The sequence below is a fragment of the Macaca fascicularis genome, chromosome 12 (genome assembly GCF_037993035.2).
Source record: "Macaca fascicularis isolate 582-1 chromosome 12, T2T-MFA8v1.1".
In the NCBI taxonomy this organism is placed as follows: domain Eukaryota; kingdom Metazoa; phylum Chordata; class Mammalia; order Primates; family Cercopithecidae; genus Macaca; species Macaca fascicularis.
The window spans coordinates 85,073,105-85,091,948 of NC_088386.1; the positions used below are offsets into that span (position 1 = coordinate 85,073,105).

Genomic DNA, 18,844 nt, shown 5'->3' on the forward strand with positions numbered 1-18,844 from the left:
AGGAAAAAGAAACACTTTTACGCTATTGGTGGGAATGTGAATTTGCTCAATCGTTTTGCAAGATTGTGTGATAATTCCTCAAAGATCTGGAATATCATTTGACACAGCAATCCCATTTCTGGGTATATACCCAAAGGAAAATAAATCATTCTGTTATAAAGATACATGCATGTGTATGTTCACTGTAGCACTATTTACAATACTGAAGATGTGGAATCAACCTAAATGCCCATCAGTGATAGACTGGTTGAAGAAAATATGGTACATATACACTATGGAATACTATGCAGCCACGAAAAGGAACAAGATCATGTCCTTTGCAGGGACATGTATGGAGCTGGAAGCTGTTATCCTCAGCAAACTAACATGGAAACAGACAAAACAAACAAACAAACAAACAAACAAAAACACCACATGTTCTCACCTATAAGTGGGAGCTGGTGATGAGAATACATGAACACATAGAGGGGAACAACACACACTGGGGCCTGTTGCAGGGGTGGCCAGGTGGAAGGAGAGCATCAGGAAGAATAGCTAATTTGATGCTGGGCTTAGTACCTAGGTCATAGGTTGATCTGTTCAGCAAACCACCATGGCACAGATTTACCTATGTAACAAACCTGCACATCCTGCACTGGTACCCTGGAACTTAAAATAAAAGTTGATTTAAAAAAAAAAAGAAAGAAAGAAACTCTGAAAGAGGTAGTCTTTGAAGCAGACAGTGCTGTGTTCCAAGATCAGTGCTACTGATTATAAGTAGAATGATCTGGGGTAAGTTAGCATAATATGTTTTTCTCCTGTAAAACAGAAATATCACCTCCAGAGCTCTTGAGATAATTAGAAATATATGAAGCATTCTCTACCGGTGGGATTTGATGGCGTGATGTCTCACAGAAAGTTCTCTGCTCCCAGACATGGGTCCCTCGGCTTCCTGCCTCGGAAGCGCAGGAGCAGGCATCATGGGAAGGTTAAGAGCTTCCCTAAGGATGACCCATCTAAGCCGGTCCACCTCACAGCCTTCCTGGGATACAAGGCTGGCATGACCCACATCGTGCGGGAAGTCGACAGGCCAGGATCTAAGGTGAACAAGAAGGAGGTGGTGGAGGCTGTAACCATTGTGGAGATGCCACCCATGGTGGTTGTGGGCATTGCAGGCTACGTGGAAACCCCTCGAGGCCTCCGAACCTTCAAGACTGTCTTCGCTGAGCACATGGGTGATGAATGCAAGAGGCGTTTCTATAAGAACTGGCATAAATCTAAGAAGAAGGCCTTTACCAAGTACTGCAAGAAATGGCAGGATGAGGATGGCAAGAAGCAGCTGGAGAAGGACTTCAACAGCATGAAGAAGTACGGCCAAGTCATCCGTGTAATTGCCCACACCCAGATGCGCCTGCTTCCTCTGCGCCAGAAGAAGGCCCACCTGATGGAGATCCAGGTGAACGGAGGCACCGTGGCTGAGAAGCTGGACTGGGCCCGCGAGAGGCTCGAGCAGCAGGTACCTGTGAACCAAGTGTTTGGGCAGGATGAGATGATCGACGTCATCGGGGTGACCAAGGGCAAAGGCTACAAAGGGGTCACCAGTCATTGGCAAACCAAGAAGCTGCCCCGCAAGACCCACCGAGGCCTGCGCAAGGTGGCCTGTATTGGGGCACGGCATCCTGCTCGTGTGGCCTTCTCTGTGGCACGTGCTGGGCAGAAAGGCTACCATCACCGCACTGAGATCAATAAGAAGATCTATAAGATTGGCCAGGGCTATCTTATCAAGGACGGCAAGCTGATCAAGAACAATGCCTCCACTGACTATGACCTGTCTGACAAGAGCATCAACCCTCTGGGTGGCTTTGTCCACTATGGTGAAGTGACCAATGACTTTGTCATGCTGAAAGGCTGTGTAGTGGGAACCAAGAAGCAGGTGCTCACTCTCCGCAAGTCCTTGCTAGTGCAGACGAAGCGGCGGGCTCTGGAGAAGATTGACCTTAAGTTCATTGACACCACCTCCAAGTTTGGCCATGGCCGCTTCCAGACCATGGAGGAGAAGAAAGCATTCATGGGACCACTCAAGAAAGACCGAATTGCAAAGGAAGAAGGAGCTTAATGCCAGGAACAGATTTTGCAGCTGGTGGGGTCTCAATAAAAGTTGTTTTCCACTGGAAAAAAAAGAAAAAAGAAATATATGAAGCATCAAGCATGTGGCTGGCCCATGGGAGGCACCAACTGAGAGCCATTTGTATATAGATCTGCCATTAGATTATGTTTTAAAGTAATACTTCTCAAATTTAAATATGCATAGGAATCACCTGCAGATCTTGTTAGAACGCAGATTCTGATCCCACATATCTGGGTAGGACATGAGTGTCTGCATTTCTAACAAGCTCCCAGGTGACACTGCTGTTGCTGGTCCATGGACCACATTTTGTACAACAATATATCAAAACATTCTAAAATTTCGTTTTAGCCACTGGGTACAAGAGATCATACAATATTTTCCCTGGAAAATACTAGGTTTAATCTATGAGTTTAAGCATAGCCCAAACAGAAAAGGTGTAATTATAACCATGAGAACTGTTAGCCTTAAATGGAACATAACCCACTTGTGTTAATCATCACTAATACACTTAACTGCCTGGGGGTCCCAGGGCACAGGTATACAAGAAAGAAAGTGCAGAATGAAAAATATATAGGACAGATAAAGATTTCAGCATCACAGAAAACCTAAGAAAAGATAAAAATTGCACCATTATTAGGGAATGAGGAAACAGCAGAACCCAAGGGACTATCACTAAGTAATTCCTGACATGAATACAAAATTAATGTAATCTGCTTGAAGATGTCTCATAAGTACATTGTGCAGGGCAGCGGTGTGAAAGACTGTACATGATGTTTATTATCTGTTGAAGGGAACAGAAACATACATGAAGATACTAAGCAGTAAAAATGTGGCTAAATCCTTCTCACTAATGGGAAAGTTTTTTTAAATTTTATTAAATAAAAAATAAATAAAAATAAATAAATTTTAAAAGAGAATGCTCAAAACTCAGCAAGAAGAAGATAACCAATAAAGCAATGGGTGAAGGCCTTGATGACACTTCACCAAAGAGGATATAAAATGATGCTCAGCATTAGTCATTAGGGAAGTGAAAATTAAAACCACAATGAAATACCACTACAAACTTATTATGATGGCTAAAATAAAATTTACAAAGCTTGATAATACCAAGCCCTGACAAGGGTGTAAAGTAACTACAACTTTCACACATTACTTATGGAAATGCAAAAATAGTACAGTAACTCTGGGGAAAAAAACAGTTTGGCAATTTCTTAAATAAACATACACTTATGACTTGAGCAATCCCATTTGCTGGTATTTATCCTAGAGCAACAAAAGCTTATGTTCACACATAAACCTACATATGAATGTTTAGAGATGTATTATTCATAATTTCTAAAATTGGGGGGTAAAATACACACATTCAACAAATAAACTGTGAAATAGCCATACAATGGAATACCACTCAGCAATATAAAGCACTGATGCACATAACATAAATGCAATATGCTAAGTGAAAGAAGCTAGACTGAAAATGTTATGTACTATATGATCCCATTTATATACGGCTTTCTGGAAAAGGCAAAACTCTATGGATGGAGAACATATTAGTGGTTGCCAGGGGATAGGTCTTGGGGAGCGAAGGAGAAGCACTAGGGAATTCTTTGGGTGTTGGAATTCTTCTGTATCCTATTTGTGATGGTGGATACAATAATTTGTGCATTATAGATATCAAAGAAAGCAGATTTTATTGTACGTACATTTTTTAAATTAGCCTAATCATTTCACTTTTTAACACAAAGGCCACACTGTCTTCATAAAACCCAAAGCTGTTACAATGATCTAGGAGACCCTATGAACTGGCCTCTTATTACCTCTCTGACCCTATCTTTTACTATACCCCTTTGATGATTATTCTCCAGCCACACTGGCCTCTTGCCTTATCTCGAACATGGAAAGGAATACTCTTGCCTCTGGCTGACTCTTTCACCAAACAGCTCCAGGCTTATTCACGCTCTCAACCTTTTCAGGTCATTTCAAATGTTATCTTCTCAGTAAGGCTTTCCCTGAAAATCCACTGTAAATGCAATCAAACCCTTATACTCACTTTCTTTTCTACTTTGAGTTTCCCCTTGGCACATAAAGACATCAAAAGTATAGTAAGTTTTTGTTTCTTCCCCTGGTAAGGTAAGGTCCAGTAAGACACGGATTTTGTTTACTATTTTTCTCACTCCAGTATTCCCAGAGCCTGAAAGAATGTCTGGCATATCTAGGCACTTAGTAAATATCTCCTGGATGGAAGAGGCAAAATAAATGTTTGTGGAAAATCCTTTTTCTTCTGTATATAGGTTATGCTCTTTCTTGCTATTCCCTTATTTCTTCTAACTGAAAGGAACATGAACTGTGAGCATAAGGACAAAACCAATATAGTTAAGGACAGTAAATGGAAAGAACAAAGTAGAGAAAGCATAGGTCCCTGGTGGCATGAATGAACCACTACAGTAGCCCTATTCTGCATACCTCAGCCTTCTTATTATATGATAAAGACAAGGCACTATTAATTAAACGGCATTGGTTCCTTAAAAATTATGTAAAAAGAAATCAAAATACAAATGACTTATCTTTCTGGGCACTTGGGTAAATTAAAACCCTGTGTAAAATAATCCTCCTATAGGTTTATCAATCTAGCTAGTTTTTGTCCATATCAGGATTTCTGATTCTTTTCTGAAAAATCTAAAGTTACCATACAGTAACATACAACTAAAGTCACACTAATTTGAGTGAAAATATTTATTTTGTTTCTTGGCTCAGGCCCTAAGGAAAAGCCTGTATCAGGTTACAAAGTACCAACCAAGTCTTTAAAAGATTTACTGTGCAGACATCAAGAGACTGAACAAAAAGAGATTAAGGCTGCAGAATCAAAAGTGATATTTTTACGCTTCATCCACTGTGACAAAGGGTATCACAGTCATGAAAGAGAAAGCTCGTTACAGCTTGAGATAAACCAAAATTATTAAATATCTCTCTTTCTAGTTCTGGCTCCCCAAATAATAAAGTTTTGAGCCCTTTAATAAGCTAGACTTCTCAGTTAAAAAGTAAATTTATCCCTGATTTTTACAGTGGTGCTGTCCCAGGATGTCTTGACCTTCGTGGACACTGTATTTCTCCACAATAAATAAACTTATGGGTATAATCATGTGTGGCTTAATGATGGGGATATGCTCTAAGAAATGCATGTTAGGTGATTTCATCATTGCGTGAATATTATAGAGTGTACCTACACAAACCTAGATGGTACAGCCTACTACACACCTAGGCTATACCTTATAGCTGATTGCTTCTAGGCTACAAATCTGAACAACATGTTACTATACTCAATATTACAGGCAATTGTATTATTAACACAATTGTATTATTTAAATACACCAATACTTTTCTTTTTTTTTTTTTTTTTTTTTGAGACGGAGTCTCACTCTGTTGCCCAGGCTAGAGTGCAGTGGCATGATCTCTGCTCACTGCAAGCTCCGCCTCCCGGGATAGCGCCATTCTCCTGCCTCAACCTCCAGAGTAGTTGGGACTACAGGCGCCCGCCACTGCGCCCGGCCAATTTTTTGTATTTTTAGTAGAGACGGGGTTTCACTGTGGTCTCGATCTTCTGACCTCGTGATCCCCCTGTCTCGACCTCCCAAAGTGCTGGGATTACAGGCGTGAGCCACCACGCCCGGCCATAATACACCAATACTATTCTGTTAATAGTATTGATGTATTAAAATACATAAAAGGTACAGTAAAAACATAGTATTACAATCTTAAGGAATCACTATGTTACATGCACTGACTGAAAGATCCTTACGTGGCATGTGACTTTGGTAATTTTGTGGTAAATCAACAAATCAAGAAGCGAAATCAAAATAGGCAACATGATATACAGGGTCCAAGAATATGATACGTGTAACTTTACAAAGGAAAACTGGAGACAAACTGGCAAAAATAAACATCTTCGGATTTTAGGGGTTCCTAACCCACAGGCTCTATCCACTAATGGGAAAAGGTAAAACCCAGGAAACCAGAGAGCAGCGCCCTGAAACCTGGCGGGACTGGCCGAATGTCAGATTAGCCCGAGCAGCTACACTGAACGCTGGGGAAGATGCACCAGAATACCGCAGTAGGAGCCAGATTTCCAAAGGAAGAAAGCTAGGCCCTAGGACTGTGGAGATTCTGTAGGAACCTAAGCGATGCTCACAAGAACAGAAGAATGGTTAATGAGAGGAACAAAAAGCTGTACAAGGAGGAGAAAGCTACCTTTCCACCCAATAACGCAACGCGGCGACCAACAAAACCAGCGACGCGAGAGGCTCGCGTCATCCTGCAGCGCCGAGATCACAGACACCAGAAAGTGACGCCTCCGATGAGACTACTGGAGGTCACGTGGTACATTGTGCACCACCTTTCCCTTCTGGCAGAAAAAGCCATAGAGTCAGGTTGACAAGGCTTGAGAGAAATATATCTGTATTAAATAATTGTGTATAGGTATATAATAAAACACTGATTCTCTCTAAGTCTCTGTTTTGCTTTCATCTTTTCTTACAAGTGTCTTAGTTTGGCATTGCCCACACAAAAGATGGCTGCACGGAAGCCGAGTCTTAGTTTGGCATTGCCCACACAAAAGATGGCTGCACGGAACCACGGAGTCTCAGGCCTAGAAGGGCCCGTGGGTGGGTTCTGTGGGCTGGGAACAGCCGTGTTACACCCGGCTCAATATAGGAAGTTCAGGGCGGTACCAGCGATTGGTCATTCTGCGACTGCGCAAAGATGGTGGAAGAGGAGAACATCCGCGTGGTTCGTTGTGGCGGCAGCGAGTTGAACTTTAGGAGAGCTGTGTTCTCTGCAGATTCTAAGTATGAGGGGCACCGCGCTTTGTCGGCTGAGGGGCGGGGCGTGAGTTTCTCGAGGGTCGGGGAGAAGGAACTGTGAGTCGCGTTCGGACTCGACAGCCTGGCGGATATGGGCTTTGGGTAGAGCACGCGCGTGTGGGGGATCCCCAGGGTACCCGGGAGGTCCGGTTAGCACTGCAGGTTGGGGTGCGCCCCCCGATTCCTGGACAGTTTACCTGCAGGTAGATTGAAAGGCCCTGGAGCCGGTCTCCGTGTCGAGGATCTGGAAGGTGCTCGGGCGGCTGGAAAATGGTCCATGCGTGGATGTGTATGCCACTACTTTTGCAGTACCTACTCTTTCGTACAGAATCATGTTTTGGAGTGACTAAAACCTAAAAATATTAGGCTTTTTTAATCCACTCCTCACCCCTGAAGCATAGAGCATAGTGCAGTCTTTTTGGAACTTTACGTGAAAACAGATGGTAGATCTTTATGAGGTAAAAAAAAATACGCTAAGACTTGGTCTTTTTTCTCAGTGTAGCTGGAAACCAAACCATTCCCTGGCTTCAAAATCCACTTCTTACATTATGAAATCTTTGTAAGTTTTTTAATATTTGCCTCAGTTGCCATCGTCTGTAAAAGGGGGATAATATTTAGTTCATCTCACACGGTTATTGGGAGGATCAAATGCCTCAATGTGTTAAAACTACAGACAGCAATGCCCAGCATATAATGGCTCAATGTATGTAGCTGTAATCATTATTACTGTATTGTCAGGTTTTCAAATAACTTTAGGTAGAGTGACACTTAATAAAATCAAAAAACCCTTTCTGTCTTAGAAGAGTAGAGATAGTATTTTATGAAAGTTTGTAGCCTCCACAATATTCTTTTTTTTTTTTTTTTTTTTTTTTTCCTGGATACAGAGTCTCACTCTGTCACCCAAGCTGGAGTGCAGTGGCTCAATCTAGGCTCATTACAACCTCCGTCTCCCTGGTTCAAGCAATTCTAGTGCCTCGGCCTCCCGAGTAGCAAGTATTATAAGCGCGGGCCACGACACCAGCTAAGTTTTGTATTTTTAGTAGAGAGAGGGTTTCGCCATGTTGGCCAGGCTGCCCTGGAACTCCTGGCCTCAAGTGATCTGTCCACCTGAACCTCCCAAAGTGCGGCGATTACAGTGAGCAACCGTGCCCAGTCACCCCCACAATATTCTGCATATGAGTGTATGACAGGTAGTTGTTGAAGGCAATGCATGCATGACTGAAAGAGCTTTCATAAATTGCCTTAGAAGCCCAAAAAAAAAAAAAAATGAGTCCTTAGGCTTTGTTTACATTGATCTTATGAATCAAAGGAAGAAACAGACTTTTAGAGGCTCACACTCTGACACTTCGGACTCATATCCATGTAACCAGTTTCTTCAGTGTACTGTTTCTATACCTTATTCATTATAATGAGGTCCATTATGTGTTTCATTTGCTAAGCCCAACAATTCATTTTTTAAGTATTTGTCAACTATGTATTATGTGTAACATGCTGCAATGACAAAAACTAAGATAATTTTAATATTGATCCTGCCTTCGAGGAGTTTACAGTCTAGTGAGGAAAAGGAATACTCAGTAACAGATTTTTCTTACTTTGGTCCTGTAGGAAGGAGCCCATAGGAAGAGATTACTTCCCAAACTAAGAAGGATGGAGAAGGCTGCTGAGCAAGTGACATTTGTGCTAGGCCTAGATGATATTTTAAGTGTGGAATATGGACAGAAGACATTTCAGGTGGGGAGGACAGTGTAAGCAAGACAGACAGAAATGATATCTGTTGAACAGGCTGGTACAGTTAGCTAGTGAGAATGATATATAAGGGAGATAGTGGGAAATGAGGTTGGAAAGGACACGTGCAGCCAGTTGTTGGTTGTTGTTTGGACCAAAGAGAATGGTTTTTTAATTCTTTAAGGGGACAGCAGTAATCAGTTGTAATTTGATTGTGTTTCTTCAATAATGTTAACCTGAAAACTGAAACTATGATACATGTTGGTGAGTGGAGAAATGAAAGCTGGGTAGGCTGGTGTACCCAAAGTACACTGATGGCATAGAAGAGGGAGTTACATAGTCAGTTTTCCCTTCAGTAGTGGATCTTGCAGCAATGGCAAGAGTTTGCCTCGCCAGTGATACTGGGGGGTGGAATGCCAGGCAAACAAGGTTGAAATCTGGGGGCCTTGAAAACTAGGGGGATTGAGCCTTCTGTGTAAAGTCAGTGTAATTGCAGCATAGGGTATAAGAGATGGCAAGAACAGACTCTGAAAGAATAGAGACCAGGGGTTAGCCAGTGCTGGCATCCAAGCAAGAAATCACTCTTGCCCAAACTAAGGTAATATTGAACATGGAAAAAAGAGACAGGGTTTTAGAGTGATTTCACAGTCAGTGTTAATGGGAAGATAGAGTTCAGTTCAGGGTTATTAACTCTAAGGTACCTGTAAAACAGATGGATATGGCTAGTAGTAGGTAGAAATTCAGGACTGAAGTTTGGGGAACTTGGTCAAGATTTAGAGGTTGGTTTTTTTTTCTTTTTTTTTCTTTTTTTTTTTGTCATTTATATATAAGCTGATAATTAAAACCATTTCTCGAACAAATGAACAGGATTATAATGAACTCAGCAAAGATTTGAATATTATCTACAAGGTACCACAATGGGTTGACTGCCTTATACAAAGAGGAATAATTTTGCATTTTACCTCAAGGTGCTTATCAAGAAAGCCAAAATCATAAAACGACAGACTTGTGGAATTTTGGCAGCTTCCTCTTGAAACTAAAACAAAAACTCTGTTCTGGGTACTTGAGTGGGTTGTTCTGAGGGGCATGTGGGTATACATGTAAGTTCCTGGTGTTCCGTATTAGGTATTACTGACTCACAGTCCAGTTCTGTTTGCATCCCATTCTGCGGCATTCCGCAATTATATGGTGCTATGAATTATTGCACTGGGGTTGTTAGGATAGAGAAAACTGAAACAATGAGTCATCCTTGCCTTTCACTTTCCTAAACTACCCACAAGCTAATGTCCCAAACTCACTATTTTTCCCTTACAGATCATTCTAAGTATTGCTGCTGTAACAATTTTCCTAAGTTGTTACTGTTATAACATTTTTACTCTAACTCTTATTCCTAGTCTTGCTCAGAACTTTGTAACAGTTTTTTGTTGCCTCAACTATAGCTCCTTTATGTGGCTTTCATTCCCTTCTCTAATATAGCTCAACTCTTCTTACCCAACTGTTTGCTGAAACTACCCATTATAGACACTTTGCTTGTCAGATAAGTACATTATCTGTGTCTTGTACATAATCATACTATTTCCTTGCTTTTGCTTATGTTGCTGTTTTTTTCTTCCCACCCCTTAAATCATACATTCTTCAGAGTCCAGTTTAAATCCTGGTTCTGACTTGAAACATCCCTAATTTCTTACTTCTTCACTTTCTCAACAAAATGAATCCTATGTGACAGGTGTTGTGGTGGGTGCATTACACACCTTCCAGTCTACAAGGTTAAGGTATTATCCCTATTTAGTGAGTGCTTACTGTGTATGCTAAGCTTGCATTTGCATGCATTGTTTCACTTAAACTCTATGAGAAGTGTTATTTGCATTTTACAATGGATAACTGTAAGTGGAGATGTGAAGTTTAAATTCTCCAACGTCATTCAGCTAATACATAATAAAGCTGGCATTCGAATCCATTTGTGTTTGACTTATTATTGTTTCTAATAAGTGAAAACACAGTGTCTCACCTCAAAGAACTCACAGTCTGGTAGAGGAGAAACATAGTACACAGTCTTAATGCCTTGTGGTAAGTTCAGTCATGGAGCTAAGCCCACCGTTGTGTAGAAGCACATTAGGACTGGTGCTGATCTAGAATGGGAAGATGAGGAAGGGCTTCCGGGAGAAAATTCTGAGGTGAATCTTAAAGCAGTAGTCAAGAGTTCTGAGAAATGGGAAAGACTGAAAAACTCACTGATTGGAAGGTTCTGAGAAGATATGACAACTAATGTGGTATACTGGATTGGATTCTAGGAACATAAAAAAGACATTAATGGAAAAAGTGAAGAACTCATAAATTATGTAGTTAATAGTCATGTACCAATGTTAATATCTTAGTTTTGACTAATGTACTGTGCTTATGTAAAGTGCTAACATTTGTGGAAGCTAGGTGAAGTGTATATAGGAACTCTGTAGTTCTTCTGTAAATCTAAAATGATTTCAAAATTAAAAGTTGAAAAATAAAAAGCTTACTCTTAGGAAATAAAAAAAAAGTTAGAAAACGTGTTCTATGTAGATACCAGAGAGTGCAAAATCATGGAGAGAAAGTTGACTTTGAAGGATTGCACTTAAGTAATTGAAACCATTGTTCTTTGCTGAGAAACCAGAAGAGAAGACATTCCTTTTTTCTGAGGGAGCTTATCAGAAGCAATTAGGGAAAGTTTTCTTGGCCAGCAGTAGCCCCCTACCCACCACTGTCTCAAGGAAGCCATATCTAAACGACTTCTTTCATATTGATAGGGTGTGTCTGGGGGATGGGGGAAATTGTTGGAGTTATGAACTATTTTAATAGAGCACAATGTTAAGTGAAAAAGTAGTTCAGGTTAGACTGGGATCAGACTACCAAAGCCTTAAGAAATTGGATCATTTCCTAAAGGCAGAGGGAAAACATTAAAGGATTTTAACTTTATCTGAGGAAGTGATATGGTCAAATTTGCAAAATTAGTCTGGTGTGACTGTCAAAGCTGCATTGAAGGACTGTACCTGGAGACTGTAGGAAGCCCTGAAGAGTGGTCCACGCTGGAGATGTTAAGCCTCTGAAGTGAAGTACTCATGGGAATGGAGAAGAGGCTGCAGCCAAAGGGGAAGTTATGTAAATGCTTTGTTGCTCATACATTCTTGATCTTATACCATTTCATACAACCATGCCTCCTGGCTGACAGCACTTACAAGGTTCCATGGATTATAAGATGCATCCTAATTTCCAAGAGATGAACATGTGAAAATCAAATATCTTGAACTGATAAAATAGGATAGTAGTGGTCCCAGTTTGCAACATATTTACTCTTAGTGTGTTGTAATACAGTGGCCCTCCCTTGTCCACAGAGGATATGTTCCAGGACCCTTAGTGGATGCCTAGAACCACAGGTACTACCAAACGCTATATATACTATATGTTTTCCTATACATATATACTTATGATAAATTTTAAGTTATAAATTAGGCACAGAGATTAACATCAATAACTAGTAAAATAGAACAATTATAACAGTATGTCAGCATCATTACTCTTACACTTTGGGGCCATTATTAAGTAAAATAAGGGTTACTTGAACATAAGTGCTACAGTACAGCAATAGTGGATAGGATAACCTAGACAGTTTTCTACGTGACTAACTGGCAGGTGTGTCTACAGCAGAGAATGCTGGAAAAAGGAATGATTCATATCTCAGGTGAGACAAGGGGAATTCATCACTACTGAGAATGGCATAAAATTTTAAACTTAGGAATTGTTTCTGGAATTTTCTATTTAATATTTTCAGATTGATCTTGACTGTAGGTAATTAAAACCAGGGAAAGTGAAAACATAAATAAGAGTACTGCTATAGATATAATAGGCACGGAGCAAATATTTTTTACTTGGAAGATACAAGAAGATTTATATTTCAGAGCCTTGTTCTGTGATGATATCATGAAAGTCAAATAGTGCCCCCAACTTAACCACTTTTAGTAATTTAGTAGCTGCTACTACATGGAAGAAATCCACAAATCCAGAAAGACAAAGCAAAGCCAGCATTTCAGCAACAACAAAAAAAAAATGGAATAAAGTCTTTGTATTTTTCTGTACAAAAGGCCCAGACCTCACCAACTGGAGCAGAGCCTTTGACTTAGCATTTGTAAGCTGGTGTTGCCAGTGAACCATGGAGAGGTTGGGGACATGGAAAAACACTGCTGTTGGCAGTACTATTGAAGAATAATAGTTGATAGTGACTAGCACACTGTCTGCATCCATTGAATGAGCAGGCAACTTGGTTAAGTTGGCTGTTTTTGCAGGATAATTCCATTTATAGCCTCTGTCTACAAACAGGCAAGAGATATGACATTGGCGTCATTAATCTTCTCTGAGTTAATAATCTCTTCTGAGTTAATGAACTGATTGGTCATAGATGTCCCCATAGACAAAAGGCACACAAATTTGAGTATACAATTTTTTTTTTTTTTAAGACGGAGTCTCGCTCTGTCCCCAGATTGGAGTGCAGTGGCCGGATCTCAGCTCACTGCAAGCTCCGCCTCCCGGGTTTACGCCATTCTCCTGCCTCAGCCTCCCGAGTAGCTGGGACTACAGGCACCCGCCACCTCGCCCGGCTAGTTTTTTGTATTTTTTAGTAGAGATGGGGTTTCACTGTATTAGCCAGGATGGTCTCGATGTCCTGACTTCGTGATCCGCCCGTCTCGGCCTCCCAAAGTGCTGGGATTACAGGCTTGAGCCCCCGCGCCCGGCCACAATTCTTAAACTATACCAAAAGAAACCTCTGTTGCATTTTTATCATGGACAGTAAAAAGATCCTACTACCTGTCGAGTATGTGATATGGTTTGGCTGTGTCCCCACCCAAATCTTATTTTGAATTGTAGCTCCCATAATCTCCACGTGTTGTGGGAGGGACCCAGTTGGAGATAACTGAATCATGGAGGCAGTTTCCCCTATACTGTTCTTGTGGTAGTGAATCAGTCTCACGAGAGCTGATGGATTTATAAAGGGGAGCTCCCCTGCACAAGTTCTGTTTTTGCCTGCTACCATGTAAGACATGCTTTTTGCTTCCACCATGATTGTGAAGCCTCCCCAGCCACGTGGAACTGCGAATCCATTAAATCTCTTTCCTTTATAAATTTGAAGAAGGAGATGGTAAGGTTTTGAATGAAGTATGAAAAGCACCAGGTACAATGGCTCCCACCTGTAATCTCAGCATTTTGGGAGGCCCAGGCAGGTGCATCACTTGAGGCTGGGAGTTCAAGACCACTGAAACAATGATGAAAAATGTGTTTTTCACCAGTGTGAAAACAGACTAATACAGTATGTAAAACTTAATTTTCTTTCTTTTTTTTCCAGGTATATCTTCTGTGTCTCTGGAGACTTTGTTAAAGTTTACAGCACAGTTACAGAAGAGTGTGTACACATACTACATGGACACAGAAATCTGGTGACTGGAATCCAACTTAACCCCAACAACCATCTACAGGTGTCATACAGTTATAGCTGAATACTTTAAGATTGGCTTTGTTCTTTACAGAAAAATTCGAGTCGAATTTGGCTGGGAAACTTTCCAGGTTATAAGCAAAATATTTATTTTCAGTTGTAGGGTATTTTTCACTTACTAAACTACATTGCCTATAGCGTATTCTGTGAATCATTTGTTCCACAGAATGCTAATAAGTGTTACTTGAGAAGGATATTCTTGGCTGTATGAGTTTCTGAAATGAAGGGCTTAGCACAGGTAAATGTATTTATTGATTGTAGGTCTTCTTAGGTTCCCTTACATGCATTGTGAATGTCCAAAAGGGGTATGTAGTATTTGGTGTTTCTCAAACTTACTTGACTTGTGAACCGTTTGGTTTCTAGAACACATTTTTTAAAATGTGGGCCAGGAGGTATTGATTTGGTAGATCTGTTCCTTTAGAAGTGAGGCTCTGGCTTACTCTAGATATTGCCTAGTCTTAATACCAGTATCTAGATAAGAAAATTTATTTGGTGAGTGGGTCAATTAGTTAGTTTCAAGACAAATTTGGGAATTTAATTTAGTGCAGATTTTCCCACTTCCCCCACAAAGCAGCCCTTCTTTCTCAGTATTTAAGAATAATGAAATGGTCATTTTAATTCTGTTCTTAAGTTTCAGCAAATCTACTAAAATTTTATCTCAACAATATTTTGTTCTTGTTCTTATTTTTAATCCAATTCCATTTTCCTGGATTAGTCACAGCCAACTTGGAAATTACTGATCAAGGATGGATTTGCATTGCCATATACTCTTATTCCAAAGGAAATAAACTAGCACCGATCTTTTCTTTCCGAAATTAAATGAGCTACTCCTAAAAATCAAAGTTAGGTAACTTTCCTGCAGGACCCAAGTACATATTTTATCCTTGCCATCCTCTGAGGGTTTGACAAAAGTTTATCACTATGTGTGGTATTTGAATGTTTTCAATAGCAAAACTATTGTTTTGTTAAAATTGAAATTTGTGAAGTCCATATACTAAGTTTTATAGCAAAAAAAAATGTAGACACATTGCATAAAATCTTTGTTTCAGGTGACTAAAAGTGAATAAAATTAGAGATGGGCAGTTTTATCAGTAGATTTGGTTGAGGTGCAGGGGCAGCAGTTCTGGACTTAGGACTCACAGTATTTGTGTATTAACCATCGTTTTGACAGTAATTATATGTTTGACTTGTTACATTCTATTAGTCCATATTTATGATTCTGATATGCAGTAATTGTGATATAAATTTCCTAGTTACTATAATTTTTTGACTTGGATAGATAACATGGTTTTACTCCAACATTTTTACATTTCTCTTCTTTGAGTTCATGTCTCTATTTGCAGAAATCCTAAAATTGCCGCTTTCTTTAAAAATATTAAAATTCTTTGTCAACATTATAAGCAAAGTATTTTCCTATAACAACAACAACAAAAAAAATCTAGTGGAAACTCAGTATTATTAAAACTAAGTACACTAGAACAAAAGTAAACCTATGTGTTAGTAAGGTCTTCCGGTACTACCAAAGTATGGTCCACAGACCAGTGTCCTAAACCATTAGTTACCATTCTGTATAAGAGTACAGAAAGTGAGTGTCACAAAACACTTTGACATTGCCATAGCATCCAAGTGTATTATAATTTCTATTGTATTTTATGAAAGTATTGGTCCTTGATGGATTGGAAGAAATTTTTTTTAAGCAGAATATTCTTCAGTCACTTGAGAAGCACTCCCTTAATATTCATATAAGGTGAAAGGAGTTTGGCTGATAAAACTGAGTAAACTGAGTTTTGGCAGGAAGAGCAACAAGCTCTTGTGTGTGTGTGTTTTTGGGTTTTTTTTTGGTTTTTTTTTTTTTTTTTGGAGAGTCTCAGTCTCCCAGGCTGGAGTATAACAATGTGATCTCAGCTCACTGCAACCTCAGCCTCCCGAGTAGCTAGGATTACAGGATGTGCCACCACGCCTGGCTAATTTTTGTATTTTCACTAGAGATGGGGTTTCACCATGTTGGCCAGGCTGATCTCGAACTCTTGGCCTCAAGTGATGCACCTGCCTGAGCCTCCCAAAGTGCTGAGATTACAGATGGGAGCCACTGCACCTAGGTACTTTTCATATCTCATTCAAAACCTTAACATCTCCCTCTTCAAGATAGAATGTCGACTTTTTTCCTCTCTCTTTTAGTTAAAACTTGAAAAGGATGGATCTGCTTCTTGCAGAAAGCTGTGAAAAGATTGTTTTGCAGAAGCAATGTAAATAAATGACTCTACCTCTTTAAGATTAACCGTGAATTAATGAATAGAAAATGCCCCATCAGCGTTTAATTATTCATTTGATATATTGATGAATTTCTTTTTTTTAATCAATTTTGTATTGTTTTACCCTTTTAGCTATATTCTTCTTCCCTTGATGGCACAATTAAACTGTGGGACTATATAGATGGCATCTTAATAAAGGTATGTGGATTGATCTTTACTTTTCCTTATGTGAAAAAAAAAAGAGGCAGTGTAATTTAATGGTAGATGTACTGTTTCTTTCTATAAGGCCAAATATTTAAATAGACTTCCTAAACAAGTTACAAAATAGCATCAAAAAAATTAATTTGACTATATAAAAATTTTCCACTTGTAAAAGACAAGTTAAAGCTGGGAGAACATATTTACAAAAGATACTATTCCACATATACAAAAATATTCCCAAAAACCAATAAGGAAAAACTAAAAGCCTGGTAGAAGAAATTGGCATAAAGTAGGAATATGTAAATTCACAGAAAAGAAATACAATTAGCCAATAAATATGAAGAGCTGCTTAAACTCATTAATAAAGAAATCTAAGACAAATGACACAATATTTCCCCTCATAAATTTAGCCAAATTGTAGATTGAAAAAAATCTAGTGATAGGTAAAGTATAGAGAAACAGGCACTTTTGTACACAATGAGAGTTAAAACTGAAAATCAATAAACACGTTTTGCTACAGCAGTCTCACTTCTAAGAATCTCTTGTTGAAATAATGGCCTGTACACAAAGGCCTTATAGCATTGTTTATGGTAGGAAAAAAGTTAAATATGACCTTGAAATCAGTTAAAATTATGATACATTCAATACAATACCATAAAACCATTAAAAAGAATCAGATCTATATGTAGGAAACTTGAAAGGGTATTTAACAAATATGTATCAGTTGTCTTCTATAGGCCAGGTACTCTCCTTATGTTGGGAATACAGCAATGAGCAAAATAGGTAAAAATCCCTGCCTTAATGGATTTTATGTTCTACTGGAGGGAACAGACAGTAAACACTATGGTGCTCTTTATCTTTCAGACTTTCACAGTTGGATGTAAACTTCATGCCCTCTTTACTGTTGCCCAAGCTGAGGATTCTGTCTTTGCTATAGTAAATAAAGAAAAACCAGGTATGGTGTAATTAACTTACTATGTATGGCACTGAGTGGCTCTTTACATTTTACAGTTTCTCAAAATTTAACATTTTGGTTTTAATCTGAAGCTAACAGTTTTTAGAATGGGCATTTAAATTGCTTTTGTCATTATTGTGTTCATTTGGAGAGGCTTTGTATAAGTTCTGAAATATGCAGTGAGGGAAGGATTATTTTATATGTAGTTGCAATAGCAGACTGCAGACCTCAAATTTTAAATCTGCTTTACAAAGATGGATAGAATTTGTCTTTCTACTGAACTTAAATCTGTTATTCTTAAGCATCACTATCATTTTATCCATCATTGAACACTTCTTACTCTTTTGAGTCAGGGTGGAAATGGCATAGAAAATTGGTTGATATTGGCCAGACGAGGTGGCTCACACCTGTAATCCCAGCACTTTGGGAGGCCGAGGTGGGTAGATCACAAGGTCAGGAGATCTGGACCATCCTGGCTAACACGGTGAAACTCCATCTCTACTAAACAAAATACAAAAAGTTAGCCAGGCGTGGTGTTGGGCACCTGCAGTCCCAGCTATTCAGGAGGCTGAGGCAGGAGAATGGCGTGAACTCAGGAGGTGGATCTTGCAGTGAGTCGAGATAGCGCCACTGCACTCCAGCCTAGGTGACAGAGCGAGACTCTGTCTCAAAAAAAAAAAAAAAAAATTGGTTGATATTAAGAACCAATAATGTGACTCAGTTATTATTAATTACATTTTCACTGTCTTTGGAACATTACTCCATTGAAACTGCTGTGCATCAGCATTTTAGGAATTCCTAGAATATTGTCAGTGATTACAAATAATTGTCCTTTATCATAGAATTCGATGAAACAGAACACTGACATGAGGTCACATCTAAAGAAATTTTCTGATCCCCAGATTCAAGAATGCTACTGTATCCGGTGGTGTCCTCTATAAAATACAGTTGTGTTCAGAATGAAGAATATGAAGCAGCTTTAAGATGATAGTGGGGCTGGGCATGATGGCTGACAACTGTAATCCCAGCACTTTTTTGGGAGGCCAGGGCAGGAGGATTGCTTGAGGTCAGGAGTTTGAGACCAGCCTAGGCAATATATACCATGACCCTGTCTCTGAAAAGAAAAAAAAAGAAAGAAAAGTAAGTTAGATATGGTGGCTATAGTCCTGTGTACTCAGGAGGCTGAGGTGGGAGGATCACTAAACCACCTCCAAAGGACATTTCAAAAAATGTTCTGGA

General features: G+C 39.5%; 2 protein-coding genes and 1 long non-coding RNA gene across 11 annotated transcripts in view; 2 read left to right on the top strand and 1 right to left on the bottom strand.

The window, feature by feature from the left end:
• Positions 1–6,382, bottom strand: part of LOC123567926 (uncharacterized) — a 234,306-nt gene extending 227,924 nt beyond the window's left edge. For all 4 annotated transcript variants that reach the window (XR_010579989.2, XR_010579988.2, XR_010579991.2 and 1 more), the window contains exon 1: positions 6,350–6,382. This is a non-coding gene — a long non-coding RNA (uncharacterized lncRNA). The remainder of the gene's footprint in view (positions 1–6,349) is intronic.
• On the top strand, positions 858–2,170 carry LOC102125863 (large ribosomal subunit protein uL3-like). Its single transcript, XM_015432481.4, has one exon. The coding sequence runs from the start codon at positions 884–886 to the stop codon at positions 2,093–2,095; it is 1,212 nt and encodes a 403-aa protein (XP_015287967.3). The 5' UTR covers positions 858–883; the 3' UTR covers positions 2,096–2,170.
• A 450-nt stretch (positions 6,383–6,832) lies between the features above and the next one.
• Positions 6,833–18,844, top strand: part of WDR75 (WD repeat domain 75) — a 37,476-nt gene continuing 25,464 nt past the window's right edge. For 3 of the 6 annotated variants that reach the window (XM_045367380.3, XM_074009570.1, XM_074009572.1), the window contains exons 1-4: positions 6,833–6,985; positions 14,051–14,180; positions 16,582–16,647; positions 17,515–17,605. In XM_045367380.3, coding sequence (XP_045223315.1) covers positions 6,948–6,985; positions 14,051–14,180; positions 16,582–16,647; positions 17,515–17,605 — 325 coding nt within the window. In that variant the 5' untranslated portion in view covers positions 6,833–6,947. The remainder of the gene's footprint in view (positions 6,986–14,050; positions 14,181–16,581; positions 16,648–17,514; positions 17,606–18,844) is intronic. The other 3 variants (XM_005573699.5, XM_074009569.1, XM_074009571.1) reach the window with 1 other exon arrangement.